The sequence below is a fragment of the Limulus polyphemus genome, unplaced genomic scaffold, assembly GCF_000517525.1.
Source record: "Limulus polyphemus unplaced genomic scaffold, Limulus_polyphemus-2.1.2 Scaffold957, whole genome shotgun sequence".
Lineage (NCBI taxonomy): Eukaryota > Metazoa > Arthropoda > Merostomata > Xiphosura > Limulidae > Limulus > Limulus polyphemus.
The window spans coordinates 143241-167696 of NW_013666567.1; the positions used below are offsets into that span (position 1 = coordinate 143241).

Consider the following 24456-nt stretch of genomic DNA (forward strand, 5'->3'; position numbering starts at 1 on the left):
CATAGATTTTTATTCGTTAAAAACAATCTGAGACGGAGAAGGATACTGCGGGGTAGATATAAAACACTTCGGTAATATGCACAGTTCATCCTATCTAATTACTTTTACCATAGATTTTTATTCGTTAAAAACAATCTGAGACGGAGAAGGATACTGCGGGGTAGATATAAAACACTTCGGTAATATGCACGGTTCATCCTATCTAATTACTTTTACCATAGATTTTTATTCGTTAAAAACAATCTGAGACGGAGAAGGATACTGCGGGGTAGATATAAAACACTTCGGTAATATGCACGGTTCATCCTATCTAATTACTTTTACCATAGATTTTTATTCGTTAAAACCAATCTGAGACGGAGAAGGATACTGCGGGGTAGATATAAAACACTTCGGTAATATGCACGGTTCATCCTATCTAATTACTTTTACCATAAATTTTACAGTTTAGTTGGTGCATTTCAAAAACCCATAAAATGTTTTATAGCTATAGTAAAGCGTATGAAGTTCTTGAATCACGAACTAACTAGGAAAATGTGTCGTCATTGCGATGATGCTGAAACCAATCTAGTCTCTACATCTTATGCTACACTAAACCACTAAAACTTAATTAGATTTTATTTTTTATTAGACGTCTAACATTCCTTAATCCAGCAAAATTAGACTAATTATTTTGGAATTGGCTGTTATAGTTTACAAATTTATGCAATTATGAGTAAATATCTTTATATATAGAAGTTTTTATGTTTGTTTCTTGTTAAGCACAAAGCTACACAATGGGCTATGTATGCTGTTCCCACCACGATTATCGAACACCGTTTTATTGCGGTGGGAGTCCGCAGACTTGCCGCTGAGCCACTAGGAGGCTAGATACACATGAAATGTCTAGAATTATATACATATACGTATGTATACAAACACACATGAAACTTTATGTACTAATATACTCCAACCATAATCAAACAGTCATGAATCTTTTGTTTGTTTCAAAGCATTTCGATGTTACTAAACATTACAAAATTAATGCACTTATTATACAGTACCTTTTCTGTTTTCGTTGTTTTAATATTTTCTAATTAAATGATAATCCACACAACAATTTTCTACTTAAAAACAATTTTGAAAGTCACAACACTATTCGAAAGGCACTTGAATCGAGTATTACAAGTAACTGTGTTAATACTGAAGTTAAATCTTCGTAACTTGACAGAAAAAGAACACCGTGAAACTATTTTAATGGACTAACTGACATTTTATAAAATTATATTACTGCTGTAGTATTTCTGCCAGGTTAAAAAGATCTAACTTGCACACATTACATGATATTTTCACATTATATATTGCGTTTACGTGTGGTATTGATTACAGGATATAAGCACACGAGTAAGCTCTCATGAACAGGAGGTTCTGCAAGAGTTAATGAAACTGACTGGTCTAAACAAAAACATTACTTATTATACTAAAAGAATCATACCAATGAAAGTTGAGATAAATATAATAAAAAAGACGACAACTTCATTTATTGAAAACACAAGAAAGTCTATAGAACCTTTCTGATTGATGTTACTAGGCGTAGGGACGTTGCTTATCTCTCTGAACCTGACAATCTGGACTTAAAAAAAAGGAAAAAACGGCTGCCCTTGTGTGGGTCCTCAATTCAGCTGGGGATTTACACTACGCCATAATTTGTATATAAGTATTAATACAGTCTGACTAGAAATGTCTCGTTGAAACTGCCATTTTGGGTCCCATTCCGAACTTGAAGAGGGTGACCGTTCCTGTCACCCTTCCCAAATGACGCCCCTGACTTCTATCACCCCACGTAACTACAAGGCCAGAAATCCACTGGATTCAGCTTGAAGGATTTGAAACCTAATGGTTGGAGACGGCTTGAATGGGTAATGAAGAAAAACGTTAATATAAGTTTAACATAACAGCAAATGTACAACGTTTCGACAAGGTTTTTTCATCATCGGGGCTATCTGTTGTGCCCACCACGGAGAATCAAAACCCGAATTTTATTGTCCATAGACTTACCACTGTCCACTCGTGGAACGTGAAGATAGAAACTGTCTCCATTGGTAACCGATATAGAGATCATAAACCTTGGTTAACGTTTTCAACATTTCAAGTCTGGATATGCTAGTATCAGCTGCAACGCCCCCTAGTAGTACAGCGGTATGTCTGCGAACTTACGACGCTAGAATCCGGGTTTCGATACCCGTGGTGGGCAGAGCACAGATAGTCCATTGTGTAGCTTTGTGCTTAATTACAAACAAACAATCAGCTGCAACCAGAGACTATAAAAAGTGCACCGAATTTTTTAAAATAGTAAACCCTTTCTTACCATCGCCTCTGCCTGTGGAGTTGATTTTTCTTTCCTGTATTGATGTTATGAGATGGTGCAGATACTATATTAAGTGAAGTTTTATTGTTGAAAATATTTTTACGCTGATATAACCCTTTTCTCACAGTAATAATAATAGGAAATAATAAATGCAACCACTCTACAAATATCACCACTTTAAAGTTTGTAAATTAAGATCATTGGTGGAAGGTTTATACCATAAACTATACCCTTCTATAACTCAAATTTACATTTTAACGTCAGAGCTGAAGCTAACCATGACCAAAAATTCCCCTTAGCAGCCTTCCTTGTTGCCCCCACGCCCAACGAATAATGCTTACTAATAAGTTTGGTATATTCCGAAATACTAAAGTATGTGTGCCCCCAATATATAGAATACAGCCCCATCATTGAGAATCTCCTACCTTAAATCCTTCCTGTAAATTTTACAAAACAATAGACCATTGCCCATCATCGAGAATCTCCTACCTTAAATCCTTCCTGTAAATTTTAAAACAATAGACCATTGCCCATCATCGAGAATCTCCTACCTTAAATCCTTCCTGTAAATTATTAAAACAATAGACCATTGCCCATCATCGAGAATCTCCTACCTTAAATCCTTCCTGTAAATTATTAAAACAATAGACCATTGCCTATCATCGAGAATCTCCTACCTTAAATCCTTCCTGTAAATTTTTAAAACAATAGACCATTACCCATCATCGAGAATCTCCTACCTTAAATCCTTCCTGTAAATTTTTAAAACAATAGACCATTGCCTCTTGTCCCTTTATATTAACTTTTCATGCAACTGTCAGAAAGTGTCCTTACTATGTTTATGTGAAGTTTATATTTTGGCCTTGACTGCAAATAATTTTCTTGTTTTGCAGTAATCCAATTCAGCAATGAGCAGCATACAACTAGTGTGTGAATTACATACTCCACACCATCTTGTACATGTGATTGCCCTGCCTGCTCTAATCCCAATATTATAGGTGTCTGTATCTAGTATAAATGAACATTTCTGGCTTTAAATGGACAAATTCTGATATATTGATTAAAGTTTCAACAAATAAATGAGTTTTATTGAGCTTAGAGAGTGAAGTGTCTGTCTTAGGTTGGCCACAAAGTGTCAATAATACGATGCAAAGCCGAGATAACTTATACATTTATTTCTCTCATTTAGTGTGATTAGGGTTTAATTTCTCATTATTCCACTCATAGCAAGATTAGTAAACAATGCTTTTTTATTGACTATATTCTTTAGAAATTCTTCTCGTGTACACAATTGCCATCACGTAAAACAGAAACCAACAAGTCTGTGAAACACGAGGCTCTTGAAAAAATGTATGATTGACTTGTTTGCCTTGGAGTATGACAATGACAAATTTATACAATTAGCAGTGTCTGTCTGCTTCTTTATTATGACTATATTCTCTGGTTTTTAAGAGCACCTTGTAAAAACAAGACCGTGTAAGACTACATCAGGGGATATCTTATAAGATAAGCATAATGTTTATTATGACCACGAACTAGTTCTTATTTAACCTATATTGAAATTCCAGCTTGGTTAGGACCTCATAGTTAGGAGATAGTCTCACTATTCAAGAAAGGGAAGACAGAGTTCCCGTATATATATATGAATGCGTGCAATACATACGGTGTAATGAATAAAATAAATTTCTCTGGTGTACTTGATATGTACAATGGTAAACGTATCTGCACCAGTAATAACCAGAGTGACTGCACAAGAACGTGGAGGGATTAGAATCGTTTACAGCTAGCTAGGTACGCCCTGTCTAATTAAACACAAGCAATCTGTACCATCTAAGCTTTTTTCTACCCTGCTTTCCTTACACTGTGAAGTACAGTTCTTAAGTTCTCAAATGCAATCTACACTGTGTATCAATCAAAGGTATGTCATCCATATATAGACACATTTTAGAATATATAAACCACGCAATGTGGAGTACATCTCCTTCTTGGAAGAAGTTGCCATACTACACAGACCAATTGGCTAAAAGCAAAAACATAGTCTTTGGGTACAGAAAGCAGTCTTACATCTGTTTTCATCAAGTTCTACTTGCCATTAGACAGGCTTAAACTTTCAACTGCTAAGCGAGCAGAGGCTCTCTAAAATGTCTAGATATTTGTTGTGTAAGAGTGATGAAACATTTTTATGTATGATACATCTTAACAAATTAACTCATCAACAATCAAAACAGAATTTTGGCGGTGTCCTTTATTTCTTCTTAACAATGCTACTGGAAATGACCAAGCATTCTCTGATTATTATAAACTTTTGTAGTTCAGCACTCCATCTACTTAAACACAGGCTATATTATATCCCTAGTACTCCAGTGAAGCCTGCGTAGTGGTTGTTTTGTGAGACATTCATACCAGTTTCTGGTATACCCACCCAGTATCTTACCGAGACCCTCAGATGATCTTTAGGAAGTGAATTCACATGCAACAACAGTGTGGCCAAAGTAATGCTAGCTTGTTCCAGCTAGTAACTTCACAGTCACCTGTTCATAATTACACACCATTACAGAAAATACTTTTGGTTTCCAATATATTACACTCTCAGAAAGTATGGCTTGATGTTTAGACAGAAAACAGCGAGTTTTATGTAGAGCATCTACTATTACATCTGCATGTGGTAGTGCATAATACTGCTCCTATGGTTTTCCATGAAACATTACTTATGCATTCAAAGGAATTCTGATACCATATTCTAAGTACACTCATACAGTCCACTGTTTCCAGCGTTATTTAGCCAGCATTCAGAGCGAATTGCTAGAGGCAGCCACCTTGGCCAGAGTAATCTGACTGAACCAATCGAAGTGAGAGTTAGGATGGATAGTCATTTAATCTATTCCATGATTTGTGTGTTTATTCTAGCACATGTCACGATAACAAGCAGTCTAATATTCAGGAATTAGTTTTCATACTTGTTCTATATTTTATCGACATATACAAAGTAAAGATATGAATTAGTAAAATTTGCCGTTTTAGATCGCACTATTTCATTTTTGTTATTTTGTGGGTGACAAGATTTATTAGCTTGAAACAGCAGACATTTCAAATTCGTTTCGGTTCCTACTTACGCGGGAAAATGATTTGGTAGGAGTTTACGAAGCTATTAACTTAAGGCATAGCAATAGAATCAGCAGGGAAAAAAATGTAGAAAAAGACTGATAACTAGAGCATGACAAACTGATCAGCGTCTGAATTACAACTGATAGAATAACAAATAGCCCAAGACAAAATGGGTGGAAATTTTCAATACATCTAAGCCTCTAGATAATAAGAGTCATAAACCATTTTAGCTCTGTTATCAGTCTGAACAACCAACCATCTCACGGGAAAATATAGCCGTTATAAAATCATTCATTTTAGTTAGGTCTATATGAAAGGTGTTTAACTAATATTTAAAAATAAAAATATTTGTATTGCAAATACCCGTGTTCGTTCGACTGAATATGATAACGTAAAATAGTTTCAGGATCATATTAAACAAATATATATTTCGTGATATCAAATCAACGTCGAGCTAACTATTAAGACGTAGCAAATAATAAATATTAAGTAGTGATGGAAATCATATGCACTGAAGGCTGAGTGAGAACGTGGAAGCCATAAAGAATTCTCCCCAGAAAGTTTCAGCACACCTTGGCTTGTTTCATATTGACACTATCTCCTATATATCAAAGCGTCGAGGCTGGTCGACATTACCAGTAACTAGCGGAGTTATGTGTGGGCTGCAGATCGACGTTACTCAGCTGGAGGCTAGAAGGTGAATATGTGGAGCAATTGGAAGAGTGCAAGAGAACATTTAACACTAAAGTCTGAGACCCGCTAGCTCATCATGGGTCTTCCAACTTTGACCTATGTCTCTTTTTTTCCTTGCTATATGTCCTTCTATTAAAACAAAAATACAGATTTAAGCTGTCTACAATAAATGAAAATTAAAAGGAAAAGTTCGTATTGCTTACCTTCACAAGCAATTACTTAATCCAAGATGGTCCCACCTTTAACCTCTGCAGAATCAAAGTTGTTATTATATGATTTACTGGAATAGAAGCGTTCCTGTTAATTAAAATTCATTTATGATAAAAAAAATGTATCCATAAATTAGGGCAGCGCTAACTTAGAATCTGTCACGGTGCTAAAGAAGTTATTTATACCTACCTAATTGAAGTAATCTAGATCAAAATGAGAACAGTTAGTTACAGTATATAACAGGAAGAAAGTATTTATTAAAACCTTTGAATGACAAATAAAAAGAATAGTAAGACACAAGCTATCTGTAAATGAACAGCATATTAAAAATTAATTAAAAATATATCAGAAATTGAATACCAAAACATTGTTGTATTTAACGTTGTTAATCTAAGACAAAGAACAAAAAAAAACAAAATACAAGTCCTTCACCCTAAATTAATAGTACCACACTTTTTTTTATTTTGTCCGAATCAAAACCAATTTTATTGAGATCGAATTCGCATTTTTATATTAAAGGTACTATTAACACAGCATTTCTCTGTAGTAATAATAATTTTATATGTTAAGCTCACTAGACAAGTTGCTTCTCACTTACGTGAGCACAGTGGCACAGCTGTATGTCTGCGGACTTATACTGCTAAAAACCGGGTTTCGATACCCGTGGTGGGCAGAGCAAAGACAATCCTTTGTGTTTAATAACAAACACCACCATTTACTTCGAGTATACTGCTAAAAACCGGGTTTCGATACCCGTGGTGGGCAGAGCAAAGACAATCCTTTGTGTTTAATAACAAACACCACCATTTACTACGAGTATCTATATATTTTTTTGTTTTCTTATTTAACATTCATGCACTACGATATCTAATACTTGGTTGAAAAAGCCAAGCGAACTTTGTTCTGGACTTTAGATGGTATATTAAGCATTGCCAAGATTCCTAACCGATATTGCTTTGTGAAATACTTAGTCTCAAACACATTTTTTTACACATTCAGGTCCATGAATTTATTTATTTCCTGATACAGTCATTACACAATAATCACATGTCATTCTGTGCGATTATGTTTGTTCAAATATACAGCAAATTCAACTTTTACAGAAAATAAAACCAGGTTTTCTTACAAAGATTTCAATTTTTTGTCGTTAAATACACATGTATATAACTTACTAGGAAAGTATTACAGTTGCACACATGTATTATAAATTAATTATAATATACACCTGTGAATAAATGCGTATATTTTCCAGTGCTTTTCATTTTCACCAGCACGTCTTTTAACATGAAAAATACCAGTGAAAGCTTATTTTGAAAATGTTAACACTTAATAGAACATCACTAATACTTTAATTTGCGTCATTGTAAATTCAGACTAATATTAATGTTGTTATTGTATTTAAGTTACGCCATGGTTTGTGTTTATTTTAGCACTTGTTCCTCTTAAATGTTTTATAAACTTCACGTTCTCAAATATCATTAAGTGTTTACTTAATTTGTACTGACATATACCAATGCACTATGTTTTCAGACTTTGCAAATGATCGTGGAATGAGTGTATTTAGAAACGTACAACTCATGTAAATAAAACACTTTTCATCCTCTCAACAGTCATTGTCTTCATTAGCAAATTATTTTGAGGATTGGCAAAAAAAAACCATAATAAAGAGTTAAGACTCGTAAATAAAATCAGTTTTGTTTATTTCTATTTCTTTTCTTTGTACATTTTATCCTATCTGAGATCAAGTATTTCAAACTTAACGAAGGAGGGAGCCACTTTCAGATAAATTTTTGAAAATAAATCACTGAGAGTTTTGTACATGTACAATGTGATTACATTTACAAGACAATAAAATACAACATACAAATGTACACTGCTGATTAATCTAGATATCTTAGAAATATTTTCTATTCAATTAAATTCCTACCGAGATGTTGGGTACAGGTTCAAACAAAATGGTGATTTCTAATGTCATACGTTTGAACTTTGTCATGACCTATATACTTCAACATGTCAGGAGGATAACGAGCAGTCTAATATTCAGGAATTAGAGTTTTCGTACTTGTCTTAAACCGCACTATTTTATTTTTGTTATTTTGTTGGTGACAAACTTCCGAAACCACGTCGCTCTGACCCTTCTCAGATCTACTAGCTTGAAACAGCCGACATTTCAAATTCGTTTCGGTTCCTACTTACGCGAGAAACTGAATTGGTGGGAGTTTACGAAGCTATTAACTTAAGGCGTAGCAATAGAATCAGCAGAGAAAAAATGTAGAAAAAAACCGAGAACTAGAGCATGACAAACTGATCAGCGTCTGAATTACAACTGATAGAATAACAAATAGCCCAAGACAAAATGGGTGGAAATTTTCAATACATCTAAGCCTCTAGATAATAAGAGTCATAAACCATTTTAGCTCTGTTATCAGCCTGAGCAACCAACCATCTCACGGGAAAATATAGCCGTTATAAAACCATTCCTTTGTGTTAGGTCTATGAAAGTTTTAACTAATATTTAAAAATATAAATATTGTATTGCAAATACCCGTGTTCGTTCAACTGAATATGATAACTTGCTAGAAGGTAAAATAGTTTCAGAGAATCATATTAAACAAATAAATATATCGTGATATCAGTGTTGGGCTAACTACTAAGACATGTAGTTAATAATAAGTTCTTAATTCATAATTATGACTTAAAACACTGATGTACGACTTTAAATTGGATCCTTATTTTATTACGTGAATAAGTTAAAAATACTTTCTTCCCAACGGGACGATTTAACCTCATACGCTTTCCGGTTTGGATAAATTAAATGTTTTAACATCCAAAAACTTTGATATATATTGCACAGTTGATTTACAGTATGGTATCAGTGTGCAAGTATAATAACATGAGAACATAAGAAGGTTAAAATAAACTGACAATATCGAAAGTAACCGATCATTTTCTTTCCAACAGCCTTTCTTTTGCTGACCAAATTATTCCAAAATCTCTGGCATACGCTAATCGTGTACATAGTCCTAAAGAATGATTGGTGTTTTAAACGTGTCACGTGATTATGGGATGCTATACATCCACCCTTTCTGCAAATGTGTAGTACTTAGCTTTTGTTTATTTTTTCTGTACATTTAGGGACCAAAATTAAATCAATGTTCTTAGTATATTTATAAGTATACCCCGTTATGGCTCAAATAATGTGACATTGTTTGCAATAATAGCAAAACTCTAATGTAAATGTTCAGAAAACTACCAGGCTGACTCTCGTGCAATTTACCGTAAAGTTACATTAAAATAGGATCATTTATTACTTATAAAGCAATAAATATCAGATTTTTAAATGGTATCGAAAGTACTAGTTATTTTGGTACCGAACCAATAGTTTTCTAAAGTACATATTTTACAGTACGATATAAAGCCTAGTTTTATATTCATGTATTCGTTGAATGTTCTTATATGTTAACAAGTTTCTGAACTGCTTGAAAACAGAAATATTAAATTTATAACAAAATACCAGAGACTAAATTAGCCCTACTTCACACCTTGGTTCACAAAGAAACTGATGAATACATCTTATATCTCAAATATACCTTTTCTTTCTGGTCATTACGCACATTTTAACAAATTTGTTTCAACGACCTTCACAGCTATTCAAGAAAGCCTTCAAACTTAATGAAAAATTTTCTTTTATGAGGAATTCAAAAATGCAAAACAGGTTGGTGTTTGCAACAGAAATAGATAACTGTCCATTGAACTTGGTTAATAAGTCCATTCAACATACAATCACCCGATGATTCAGAAGTATGATGATCCAAAATATCCTTTACATTGGCCTTTCATAAAAAGGACGTAACAGACTAAGTATAAAAAATACATATTTTACATAAATTACTTTGAAATAATTTTACACAAATTAAGATTACTATGTGTTTCCAAGCGCACCGTAAGGTTCCGTAAAATAAATTGTTTTCAGATTTAATTCCTGAGGCACTCGGGTGTTAGTGATATATGCATTGATCTTATTTACTAACCGCCCTGCCCCCCCCCCCCCAGTGGCACAGCGGTATGCTTGCGGACTTACAACGATAGAATTCTGGTTTCGATACCCATGGTGGGCAGAGCACAGATAGCCAGTTGCGTAGCTTTGTGCTTAATTACAAACAAACCAGCCGCCCTGGTGGCTCAGCGATAGGTCTGAGGGCTTATAAAGCCAAAATTCGGTTTTCAGTACTCGAGGTGGGCACAGTACTGATAGCCCATTTTGTAGTTTTGTGCTTAACAATCAAAACAAATTTGTTTACTAACAATAATACTTAAGTTCAACCAACAGCTGTCTGTCACGTAGAATTGAGATGCAATCTAACATAAAATCAAGCTTTACATCTGGTATTACTTGACATGCCTTGTGAAGTATTTGCATACGACTAAAATGCTTAGCTCTAGACATTGAATCATAGTTTGCTCTGATCTGATTTGAGACATGCTTGTAAAAAGAGATAAACCGTTGATTATTAGTTTATAGTTAAACATAAATCATGAATAAGCTAGGCCGCCTTACTTTTAGTGAAAATGTACGACCATCCTGAAAAATAGATTTTGCTAAATAACTACTACCTTTAAACGTTCAAAAACCTAAAATAATATCAGTGTTTAAGCGAAAAAACCAAAATTACAAAACAAAATATTTATTTAGGTCATCAAAATTGCACCCCAATATGTACATCAATTTTTGTCTCTTTAGCAATCCGTAACAGTATGCAGACCAAACAGTTCTCCCCGTGTGATGCTAAGTCACATAATAAATTCAAGTCGAATTACAACAGATTGCTACTGGACAGTCTATAGACACTCCATTTCTACAAAATATATTTCTATTTTTGTTAAAATAGAAAAGCACTTGCTAGAGTGATGCTTTTATGATTTTTCGCTTCATAGTGGTTGGATCATGTTCGCTGTTCGTAACACAAGCATCTCTTCAACTTTAATAGAACAGAAAAGAGTAAAATTCGAAATGGCAATCAAGTCGAATATAATTACAGACACTCCAAAGAGTCTCGTTGTTAGAAATTGTTTGAATAAATTCTTAAATACAGTGACCCGAGTTCATATTTATCACAGCAGACATGGATTTGTTTATAACACAATCTGGAGCAGAGTTAATACTATGTTCCTTTTCTTTCTGTAAGATATCTTCCCGCTTCCTTGCTTGTTTTCTTTCTTTGGCCCTACGGTTTTGAAACCATATTTTCACTTGTCGCTCTGATAGGCCTAACATAGCAGCTAGTTCACTTTTTCGCCGAATGGTGATGTAACGACTGTAATAGAATTCTTTCTCTAATTCCAGTCTTTGGTGGTCGGTGTAGACTACACGGTATTTCTCTTTAGTCCTGGTTTTTACTGCAATATAAAAGTAAGAAATATGTTAAGTCAGAACAAGATTTATTGAATGTAACAATTATTTAAGAAATGTGTATTTCAGTGAAGGATATTAAAATAAACACTTATCATCGCAGCCTACAAGTATATTTTGCTGTTTTATTTTCTTAAGATAGATAGAGATATCGCAATGGTAAAGCAATTAAATTACAAACGTAATATAATATTTTACTTAATATCAGTTCAACTTAGTTCACTACAAAGATTGTTTAACATTTTTAATTATCCAGCTTATAAAAACAATAGAGATATTCAAGGGAGAATGGCGCAGCTTACAAGTTAAGATGTTCAACTATTGATGTGTGGTTTTACAAAGTGACATTGATCTTTAGGTACGTAAATACACCGGCAAGCTACCCGCTTAAAGATGATTGTGGATAAAACACCAAACATCACGCTCCCCAGGAATTACGGCGTGTAAGAGTGCGACAACATATAACTAAGGCACTTTGAGAATCTAAGCAACTTGACAAGTTGTCCAACTTTTGCTTGAGGGGACGTTTAATCAGCTTCATAAAAACAGCCTGTCGAGTTAAGCTTATTGTTTGAAGTTAAGCACAAAGCTACACAATGGGCTATCTGGGCTCTGCCCACCACGGGTAAGTCCGCAGACATACCGCTGTGCCACTGGGGGGGGGGAATTAAGCTTATGATTATTTCTTGTAGTGTAGATGCACGCCATAAACTTACAGTACTTTTATATAACTTAGCAATGTTACATAGGAAAGTTTAAATTGAAAGCTTTGGTTTAATGTCTTTTGATTACTGTCGGGTTAACTAGTGCTCTTGAAGCATTATGAATTGAGGAAATTATTCGCTTGTGGTTCCATAAAGTTTCTAATTCCACTTAAAAGATAAACATTCCGTCTAGCTCATATATGATACCAAGACACTTTAATTCCGTAATAATATACAAACACGTGAAGAACAAATGAGGCCATAGATCGGAGGCAGAGCACTTTAAATTAAATTGTTCACAACAAAGCTTTGTACGTGTATTGTGGTGTTGTTGGAATAGTACATCTGTGCCTCTACCCGAATGGTACACTTATTCCTTTAAGTGCATTTAACTTTTAAAAGATATAAAATAAATGGTCGTAAATTTGTCATAAATCGTGATTAAGGTTAAATAAAAATTATTAAATATCGCTATACCTTTCAAGTGCAGAATTGAACTAATTTGTCCACATTTGGTTTTTAACCTGCTCTCTTTTTCAATTATTCAAGGAAAATTAAACTGTTATTATTTTATTGGAAATGTAAAACGCTATTGTTTTCTTTGATATAAAATGGCATATCTCCCCATGACACTGAAACGGCACACACAATACATACATACACTGCAGTAAAACCGCAGAAAATATTGTATGAAAAATTGCTCTATTTGACAGCACGGCTTCAATGTATTTTGATGGTGACCCAGAAGATAGAATTCGTATTAATAGTATGTTATTTGTAAGTGTAATTATACTTTTTAACTTTCTAACGTAAGTACAAAGAATATCTTTATTGACGATTCTATTCGATGTTTTGAAAAAATAGTCTACTGAGGGGGTCTAAATAATCGACGTGCAAATAAAGCACAGAAGGAATACAACAGCTCATTTCGTAAAAAAAATGCAAATAACATTAACATCTGGAAATTAAATGTCTTAATGGAAAGAAAATTATTGAAAAAGCTAATGCAATTGTGATTTCAAATGTCATCAGTAAAGCCGAGTATAATCAACAATAGAACACAAAAGTATTATTAATGTGACAGCTGTTAATTATTTCCCAACAATTTTTTAATCTTACGATGCTTAGATAAGTCCTAATTAAACTTCTCTTGCAATTCTTTAAATGACAGAAAATATACAAGTAACATTTGTGTGTGTTAAAATATTATAGGTATTACATTATCCGTGTTATAATTGTGAACTTTAGCACTGCCTCAATGGATTAAGTGCGGAACTACATATATAACATTATAAGTATACTGTCTTGTCGACGGTTCTAAATTTCGACAAACATATAATAAATACATTGCACAAGCTCCCGCAGCGTGAAAATTCAGGTCTATTCGTTTCTCACTCAGTAGAATGAAATCCGAATCGCTTATTGTTCACGAAGGTAATACGATTGGCCATAAAACATCCTCGAAACAAACAGCTCGTTAAACACACAAACAGTCACAACGATGGCTCAGAACAGAGAAACAACTTAATTAACATTACAGGTCTGTGGAATAGGTGGGTTTTGTCGGAAACTGGATTCTATTGGTAAAAATACTAGCTGGTCCAGTCTCTAACTCGTCCTAAGATGTTTTTTTTTTAATTAAACGTTTAATTTGACACACAAGTAGTTCATTTTTAGCCATAGAGGAAATATTAAAAACAGGAAGAACATTGATATATTTGCTAATGCAAATGCTAGTTCAACCTGTAATTTTGACACATATATTTTTTGTATTTACAGTAAAGTAATAGATAGTGCGACATTTAGTGTATGTCACTCACTGCTGATTGTTTTCCTCTCATAGTTCTCTGAATTTACCCATTTCGGATTCAGAAAAGCTGGGCTGGAGGATGAAAGACAAATGTTAGGACTATTGGGTTCCAGTTTCTCCAGCCTTGGACATTCAAAGTTTCATACCATATATATATGTGAATAGCGTTTTAGAAAAACCTGTTTCTCATCGCCCAGCTTTTTGGGCAGTGATTTGTGGGAGACAAAAGATGTATGTATAGATAGATCTAAAATGTTATTTCTACGCACCTTTGGTTTCAAATCCAAAGTAAATAAATTAGGAGGAATTTGAAAAAAAAATTATACGGTTTACGTGATTTTTATCATATTAGGCCTACTGGTTTCCAAAACTACTTAGTGATTATAATTGGTTTACATTAATATAAAAAAGGTTATGAGTTAAACGTCGAAAGCTAGCTTTCGACGTTTAACTCATAACCTTTTTTATATTATATGTAAACCAATTATAATCACTAACTTTCGACGTTTAACTCATAACCTTTTTTATATTATATGTAAACTAATTATAATCAAACTTACACATACAAGCAATAATAATTCAATGATGTAATTCATATTATTTTCATGTAATATAATCATTCGATTATATGTAACTTTTCATTTGCTAAACTTATGAATGAATTTAAATTGGAAGTTTAGTCATAGTGTGTAAATACTAATATCACGAATCTGCTATGATTTCGTCGTAAAATGTACCAAACTGTTATCGTGAACCTTTAAGTATTAATAATGCTATATGTTTGTTTGAAATACACGCATATTTAATATGAAATATTACTCTATTAAAATAGTAAAAATGGCGACATTTGGAGTTATGAAGAAACAATTCATTATAAATTTCAACTGTTGCTCACTATACACAATTGAGACCTAACAGTGTGATCTCTCACTAATGACATATCCATGTTTCGAGGAAAAGAGAGAGAGAAAAAACAACAGAATACCATCTTCATTGTTGCTATGGGTGAACTTGTATTAATACTAACTGCCTGCCGTAACTGTCAAAAGGTACCGCCCAGTTGGACACTGCCTGAGTTCGATAACGCGTTTTCCCTGAGAGCTGATTTGTCACAGGTGGACTGAGACTGGAGGTCACCGGGAATTGTCTACTGACTACTAGTAATGCCATCCCCGAGGCCAGAAGTATCAGTATATCTCTAGCGGCTCCTGTTATCTTCAATGTGTGGCTGGTAGTGTCTTTTGATATCCTTTTGTCCCGTACTAGTATAAGGGAAGAACGCACGGTGCTTTGTGCGTTTCTTAATAAATTGGAAAACGACACTTTTCGTTATTATCATTTCTATGAGTTGAACAAGCATAAGCTGACCTCTACTTCTCATTAACTAATTTATAATTAAAACCACTATCTAGTATAAGGGAAGAACGCACGGTGCTTTGTGCGTTTCTTAATAAATTGGAAAACGACACTTTTCGTTATTATCATTTCTATGACTTGAACAAGCATAAGCTGACCTCTACTTCTCATTAACTAATTTATAATTAAAACCACTATCTGCTACTGTCAAAAAATGGAATAAAAAATGTATGTCTAGCTGCATTGCTTAATATACTCTTGTATTGGACTGTATTGTATTGTATTCGATACCCGTAGTGGGCAAAGCAAATATAGCCCTTTCTAAATAAACAGTTTTTGGCGTCTCTGCCCTCATATGATTTTGAATCATCTTATTTCAGCAAATATTTCAATTAACACTTTGTAAATTAAAAAAGAACACTGAAGTTTTAAAATTAATGTATCACAACTAACTGGCCGAACTCTCATGTTCATGTTTTGTGTGACATCCTTCCTCAGTTTGTATGAGCCCGAGTTTCGAAAGTTCTGAATATCCATTATGGAGAAAAACATCCATAACTTTGCTCTTCAAAATTATATTAACTATAATATATAAAAAATAAACTCAGCAGTAAAAACAATGGAACTTCACACCTCATTTTGTCCACAGGCTTCGCAAACTTCAAAATGTTAATTGTAACAGGACCAATAATCAATCTTGCAGGACTTAGATTCCTTTCACAAAGAATTAAATTGATATTTTCGTTTCTCAAACGTGTCCAACAACGGAATTTGCAACAAACTTGGATCTCGCGAGGCTTGAGATTCACAATGGCCGACATGAAATATAAATAAGTCCAATACCAAAATTTATAAGTGTTTTTACCTTTTTAGTTTAATTCTTATCTGAAATTTTAGTATTTTTATCCAGGACCATGACTTAAAAAAGATCCGTTTTCCATGATATTCAATAGTGCTAATTTTCTATGACTTTACAATATTTCAAGGTTTGTTCTTGTTAAGCGCAAAACTGCATGATTAACTATCTGTGCTGTGCTCAGCGCAGGGCTCGAACATTGAAATTTAGCGTTATAATCCCTCAACCTTACTGCTTAGCCACTGGGGTCAGGAATTTAAGAACAATTACGAACCTTATTTTACTTTATTTGATAAGTCTCCAAGTTCATTGGTGAGGCATGTTTCTTTAGTACGATTTATACAAGAATGTGTATCAGTTTAAATATGTTATGCAAATATTAATGTTCATTTTATACAGTATATATGTATAATAAACAAAGGAAGCATAATTCATGTGGGTAGTAAAAACAACAACACGCCTAAAGACTGTAACTGCAAAAACAAATTTTTATTTTAGCCGTTATTACACAGGTTAAATATATATAAAAATAAAAAACGGATTTTTGAATATGAACTTTTAAAAAAGTCCTTTATAGGACTGAAGGTTCGTAATTCGACCTTTATAGTGTCTGTTTTTAATTTTGCAGATTTCTGGGTCATGGGACCGGATAAGTTTTAAAACTCGCAAAATAAAAGAAAATTGTTTTCCATAAACGGGATACAGATCATCCCCATTACCACAGTGTGGGTTTTCAACGTTTATTCAGCGGTAACACCAGTGAAAGAAATTTTAATATTCAGCAAACTTTTGAGATCCAAAATATTAAGAAAATTTATTATATCCAAAAGTAGTTTAACATTTTTATGTATTACCAAAACTGCATAAATATACTGAGATAAGATTTATTTTTGAAACCGTACAAGACTTGTAAACATTACGGTTACAGAATTCTGGCAAAATTTCAGACCAGCTCATAATCGGTGAGTGTAACAAATCTGTTGAGATTCTTAGTCATTGTTGAATATGTTGTTGAAATAATCTGGTAGATGGATAAAAGTATAAAATATAATATAGGCTTCATTAATAAACTTCTTGAAAAAAGTTCAATGTCTGGTATTAGTGAATTTTATAACACCTTGAATAATATTTGTTCGAAATGTGGGCCAGACGTGCTCTATGGCTAGTATGCCCGGAACGCAAATCTGGGGATCCGTTACCGCAAAAACTAAAATCGCGCTCCGAAACTTACTCTAGATGAGTAAGGCCAAATCCCACTATTCGATCAGTCAAAAATTGGTGCCTGGTGATGTCTACTCTCTGGTCTGTAAGTTAACGTTAGAGATGGTTATACGTAGACGGGCTTTGAGTAGCTTTGCACGAAATTCTTAAAACTTATTCGAATTGCAAATTTTACTCATGAACCTGATAAAACAAAAAGTATTTTCAGATGTTTTGATTTTGCTTAAGAAAAATAACATAAAATCGCTAAATCTCATCGTTATGTTACGAGTTTTGGTAATCACTCAAAATATATTCAATTATATATTCCAATTCTTTATTTGGAAGGTTTTGTTTTCTAGTCTCAAGTGTTAAAAGAATAGATCATCATTTATTAGAAATAAAATATTTCTGTTGAATAATCATTATCCTATTAGATTTGTGAAAGAAGTTGTTATGAACATTTCAAAATCCTTTTAGTTCTTCACACTATGGTTAACCCATTATATTACTTATATTCAAAATCAGACTAACCAGATACTTCTGCTAATTGTAATAAATTATTTCGAGAACGCAACAGAAGAAAATTTTAAAATACATTTTAATTACTGGAGTAAATCTGTGCATTGGTTTGGTTTGAATTTCGCTCAAAGCTACAGGAGGGCTATCTGTGCTAACCATCTCTAATTCAGCAGCGTAAGACTGGAGGGAAGGCAGCTAGTCATCATCACCTACAACCAACTCTTGGGCTACTCTTTCACCAACGAATGGTGGGATTGGCCGTTACTTATAACGCTCCCACGGCTAAAAGGGCATGTTCGATGACAGGGCTTCGAACACGCGACCCTCGGATTGCAAGTCAAACGCCTTAACTACCTGGCCATGCCAAGCAGAGATAATTGAATAGAATTAGTGTTTTAGTTGTCAATAAGGCTATGTGCAACAAAGTAAAGAAACTGAGAAACTACAGGAAACCTGTCTAAAAAAGCAAAGCAGCTTATAATACCTGGTTTATTTCCGATTCCAATGAGTTCTCATTTTCATAATTATTTAGTTTATTGTTTTGGGGTCTTTAAAAGATCTGTACTTTTTCTGGTTTTGTAGAAACAAAAATAGATGTTTTTAAACAAATATTTAAAGACTCCCCTTGTTGCCTTCCTCAGAAAGTTTGGAATTTAAACTAATTTAAGATAGGGGTTTTTGCATACACTTATAAAGGTCATATGACACTTGTTACATAACATTAATTTTTCCATTTTTTATTCATATACACTCAACAGAAGAAGTACTGGTAATGTGAGGGAGCTATAAAGGTATATATATATATATCTTTACAGTATTTTTTCACTTAATGACTTCTTTTTTAAAATTCTAGTTATTTAAAGCTCTTCTACTTAGATCTACTAATTCTAAACTTTATTGATATATTAAGTTTAATTTTAACAGCTTTTTTTAATGCCTATTGTTTTAAATTTAACGTTTTGTTATAGTGAGATATAATCAATTTTGCATTACGCATGCCCCCAGTGGCAGAGCGGTATGTCTGCGGACTTATAACACTAGAATCCGATATCCATGGTGGGCAGAGCACAGATAGCCCATTGTGTAGCTTTGTGTTTAATTACAAACAAACAAGCATTACGCATAAATGGAAACGAATGTTTTCACATACTAGTACTAACTCTAATAACTAATAATACATTCTTCTTTGTATAACAAAATGTTAATCACACTACTTCTAAACCAACAATTAATTTCTTTAAAATAATCGGATGTTGCATTAAATGTATTAATAGTAAGATCTGGAAACTCGGATAGCCTAAATGAGCCAAATGACCCCTTGTTATCTCTTGGAAATAAAATCATACTAAGCTAAATGTGAACTATTCTAGGGAGAATAAATAGCTTCATTAATTAATTTTCTTTTTTTTTACTCAGGGTTAAACTGAATCAAAATCGTCTCTTCATCATGATTGGCTGCATTTATCAATAACTGATATTAAGTAATTCGTAAGCCTAATGAGCTGAGTAGTGAACTACCGTTTTTATTTCTTCTAGGCCTGATACCAAATAATAATTGTGCAAACACAAATTTATCAATATCTTGTTATTTTTAAAACAACTTACATGAAACTACACGGGTAAACGATTAATATATATATATATATAAAATCAGAACTCACAAAAAACAACAGAATTGCTGGCGATAACAAATACGTTTGAGTGCCATTTTTTTCGAACCTGAAATATCAAACTTTACACATTATCTAAAAAATGTGCAATTATTTTTGACAAATACCAAGATTTTTTTCGGGATAATCATTAAACTAATTCCTTGTGTGTTAGGCTTAGTAGAAGAAACTCGAGGCTGGTTTTACATTATTTTAAACCTTTTACAAGATATTTATTTGTTTCTTTTAATCATAATTATTTTAGAGCGTTGTATCTACAGTATTCACAATTATTTTATAGATTATATATTTGGTTTTAATTCAATACTATATATATTTCAGAGAATTATGAGACTTCCCAGTGGCACAGCAGCATGTCTGCGGAATTTCAACGCTAGAAACCGGGTTTCGATACACGTTGTGGGCAAAGCGCAGATAACCCCATGGTGTAGTTTTGTGCTTAATTACAAACAGAACTATTAATACTAAATGCTCATATCTCGATATAAAGCTATATTATATACAGTATATAACAAACTCATCACGACACGCATGGAAGCATGATTGTGTAAAGAATACAATATATTTATTTTTTTATAACGTCTTTTATGTCTTCTAAAAACACTATACTGTAAATTGTGACATTTGAATATTACTGAGAATACTTACAAGTATTGAAGACAAACGAAAATGTTAAATAGAAAAGAGATGAGAACAGTTAAGGTATCAAAAATGACAATATATCAAAATGTTTGGATAACAAACCTGGGTGTAATTGGTCTGATTGTTGGCAGGACGGTCGCTTCATCCACTCGTACGGACTATGTGCAGGTTGTAGTCGAGACTGGTAGCGACTAGCCGGTGACGGAACTATATTAACGCTGATTCCAGAGCTTGCGGACAGGGACTCGTCCGTCGATACTGTAACTCCGTTGTCACTGGAATAAACCACTTCTGTCAAACTTACTGTTCCTTGAGAGTTAGACAAAATATCTTGTTGTCTGTAGGTAGGAAGCCTGAAATTACACTGTTGACTGGCAGTCGGAGATAAGTTTACTGGCATGCATACATTGGAACAAGGACTAGAATTAGATAACGAACCTTGCGACTGAGGCCATTCTTCATAATAGTTTGGGTTTGTGGTCATATGAGCACACGAGCTGCCGTTAGTGCTAGAATTTGGGTAAAACGGAGAATGCCAGCCCTGTTGAAGCATGGCTTCAGACATTGGACATTCCAGATCATAACCCTGTTGACCAGGCCCACACTGTGCCATTGAAACCTGTTGAATTGGATTTGAAGAACATGGATATGAGTTAAAGGTCGCCTGATGAGACGGTGCAGGAAACATAGCGTAGTGATTATCGTAATAAAGGACCATAGTGTTACTTCTGTCTGGACATTATCAAGATGCAATTCTGTCAGAGGACTTGGTCAAGAAATTCTCCCAGTTGTACTAAGAGAAACGGAAACTTCTTGTGACCATCGGTTTGTATGTAATAATGGCACTTTTTAGAATGACGGTTTGGTTTTATCTCCCATAAATCTAAGTCTTATTTTTCCGAACAGCATACCATTTCTTTCACTGGAATGTTGGTCACACTTTTTCCCACCTTAATGAGCTAGCTTATCTAGTATATCTACGGTAGATCTGTGCAAATGATTGGCTAAGGCTTTATCTCCTCCCAGGTCTTCTTAATTCAGCCAATGAGTTAACACAATGGTAAAGCAGTTGATAAGGAAACAGCGGTAGGTGGAGCCTCTTATGAGACCAACTCAAGGACATCTGTGTTCCATTGAAATGGCTCCAGAAACTGGCACTCTTGTTTCCCCCTGTAACTAAATCAATCAGGGCATTGGATAATTCTATCCCAGCCCCCCTCCTCCCTGAAAAGGGCTGTTAGACTAGTTAATCCAATTGACTCAGGATTATTTTTTATCCTATATACCATTTTAAATTTCAAAACTTTTACGTAACTTTTCACAACCAAACAAACACGAACTTGTGTGTTTGGTCACACTTCTCCACTCAACTCGATCATCATTTTCGGCTGACGTCATCACCACGTGCTGCAGCTACATGTGCTTCGACTCCAACCACCGATCAACGGTCTCTCTTCACGGCTTTCTCTCCGGGTTTGATATGGCATCTTCCACGTCTCTTCACTACTCAAAAACTTCTCATCCTGACTGCTTCTTCAAAATTAAGCTTTGAGGCTATTCCACTTCAAATCCTTTGGCATTAACTTTCTCATTGCACGGGGTGAAGAGAAACACAAGTTTGTGAGTATCCCGGGTTGTCTCTCAAGCCCCAAATTCATTGAGGCTTGAAAGAAAGATATTAAACCTAAATTCCTGCCACGAATTTTGATTGATTTGACTCCGGTAACTAGACAACGCGCCAGAAGGCTGATAATCTTACCATTAATGAATCGTATACACACGTAGATCTGTTAATTGTAAGATTTGTTTGAGATTTTAAGTTTTATTATGTTAAGCAGCTTCTATGTATATAAAATATCTTAAAGAAGAAATGGTAAGAAATGTAACAGTGAGGAAAGCAGGCAGAAAAGGGGTCCTTATTTGTCAGCAACTTGTTATACTCGAAACATAAATCCTATTTAAGCACATTATATTAATCCAGTTTCAGTACAACTCTTCTTTCATTATCTTGTCTGTCACGTGTACGTAAACCGTGTTAACCAGCCATACAAATATACCAAGAATGTGGGTTAAAGCAAAGAATATGTCAACCACACAACATCCGCCATATCCTGTGCCGACGAGGCGTTTCGCTCAATACCAGAGCTCTTCAAGTTGGTTGGAATACGACAGACATATTAGTGATCGAGGCACTATTTGCATTACCAATTTCATGCACAACCACTGTTGTGGTTTGAACTAGATTAAGTAAGTGATACATACAAATACATGTAAAGAAAAAAGGTCGACAACAGAAGCTTTTAACGACTACACACTTAGCAGTCCATAACATTTTATATATATATAAAAGAAACTAGTTTTGTGGGGTTTTTTACCTGGTAAATTATACTGTATTTATGTTCGATCGTTTTTTGTTCATAAATGCTGTTAAAACAATGTTAACAAAACACATAGTTTGCTTCAGAGCACATGTTTTCAACAAACAGATTTAAAATAATTGTACTGACAATCCTTGCATAATAAACTACTTTTAATCTGTTCTTATCACTTACTACCGATATTACATACAACCTGACTAGTCGAAACGTTTATGTGTAAGTTGTGTTGATGATACCATAATAGTACAGCCAAACGTTAAATACAAACATAAACATATATATATGTGTGTTGTTGGTGTTGCTGCTTTTTTCATTCTTTAGCAGGCGACGACTGTTTTTCAATTTAATTTTGCAGGCATATGTTTGTCGTGTACACGCATACGAAAGTAAATATTAAATAAAACTAAGGAGAATAAAACTGTCTGTTACACATATTCCAATGATTAGTTAAGTAACTCTTAAATTTGAAGTTGTATCTCTAGATGTATGTATGACCTTCACACAGCATTACTGCTGGATTAGATGAATGAAAATTGGAGTGTGGAGCCACTTAATTAAAGTAGGCCTAAGTATGAGATCAACAGGCTTCCCTTTTCAGGAAATGAAATCCCGTAAACGAACATCTCTAATATCACAAACAAACTTCCAAAATAGCGACCCCTAGGAATTCTTCAATTTAATTTGACTTGCTGAAACAAGTACTCGGAGACAAATTTTTTGTTTACAAAGTTTCTCGCCGTCAGAAATACTATTTTGTTTGTCATTAAGCATAAAGCTATTCAATGGCCTAGCTATTAGATCTGTGCCCACCGCGGGTATCGAAATCTGATTTTTAGGGTTATAAGCCCTCTCACTTACCGCTCAGTTATCGAGTGGCAGGTGATGAAGAAACGTATAGCCACTGAGTAAACATGATAACCCCTCAGTGGTTTTCTGGGTATCAGGTTATTTCACACATGAGTGACACGTAAATTTTGATTGAAAGCATAGACCTATTCATTTTTAACAGTGTGCTATTTAAACAACAGAAAGCTCGTGCAAAAATGTAAAGAGTAAAATAATAGCGTTACACTAGAAATATGACAACAGTAGCAAAACGAAACGTCGACAAACAAAAACACTCAAATAATCCGTTTTTTTTTTCGTCTGTCATTTATATATCGAAAATAATTACTGATGTTTACCTGGTGATATTAGTAACAGTGATATCACACCTGGTTCTTTTGTTTTTGAAGATAACTTCTAACCCTTTATTAGATAAGTTTGCTTGAATTAACGATTTCTTATATATTTTTCGTTGAAAACAATGTATAAAAATGAACAACAAAATCACATTTTATTTCTAACGTTTTATTTTTAGATGGAGTAAAGTAAACCGTGACTATTTATAATGATTAATTATTAAATAAGTGTATGCAAATAATTTGATTTGCCAGAAAATAATTATAATCTATAATAGAAAAAATATATATAATATTTGAAAAAATAAAAACGTTTAAAAACTAATATTTGAAGTCAGATTTGTACCTGAACTAAACAGTTGTACAAACATA

General features: G+C 33.8%; 2 protein-coding genes across 4 annotated transcripts in view; one reads left to right on the forward strand and one right to left on the reverse strand.

Annotated features, from left to right (window-relative positions):
- Positions 1 to 24456, forward strand: part of LOC106461432 (AN1-type zinc finger protein 2A-like) — a 126557-nt gene that overhangs the window by 39776 nt on the left and 62325 nt on the right. Inside the window, exons 2-3 of one of the 3 annotated variants that reach the window (XM_022388395.1) lie at positions 12124 to 12390; positions 14313 to 14510. The exons of 1 other annotated variant lie outside the window; for it this stretch is intronic. The gene's annotated coding sequence lies outside the window, so the exon portion shown is untranslated. The remainder of the gene's footprint in view (positions 1 to 12123; positions 12391 to 14312; positions 14511 to 24456) is intronic. One more of the 3 variants, XM_022388396.1, reaches the window with a different exon arrangement.
- On the reverse strand, positions 7188 to 21840 carry LOC111086252 (homeobox protein pal-1-like). Its single transcript, XM_022388391.1, has 2 exons — positions 20628 to 21840; positions 7188 to 11752 (listed from the first exon to the last, which is right to left on the reverse strand). Exons 1-2 carry the CDS (start codon positions 21241 to 21243, stop codon positions 11439 to 11441), a joined length of 930 nt encoding a protein of 309 aa, XP_022244099.1. The 5' UTR covers positions 21244 to 21840; the 3' UTR covers positions 7188 to 11438.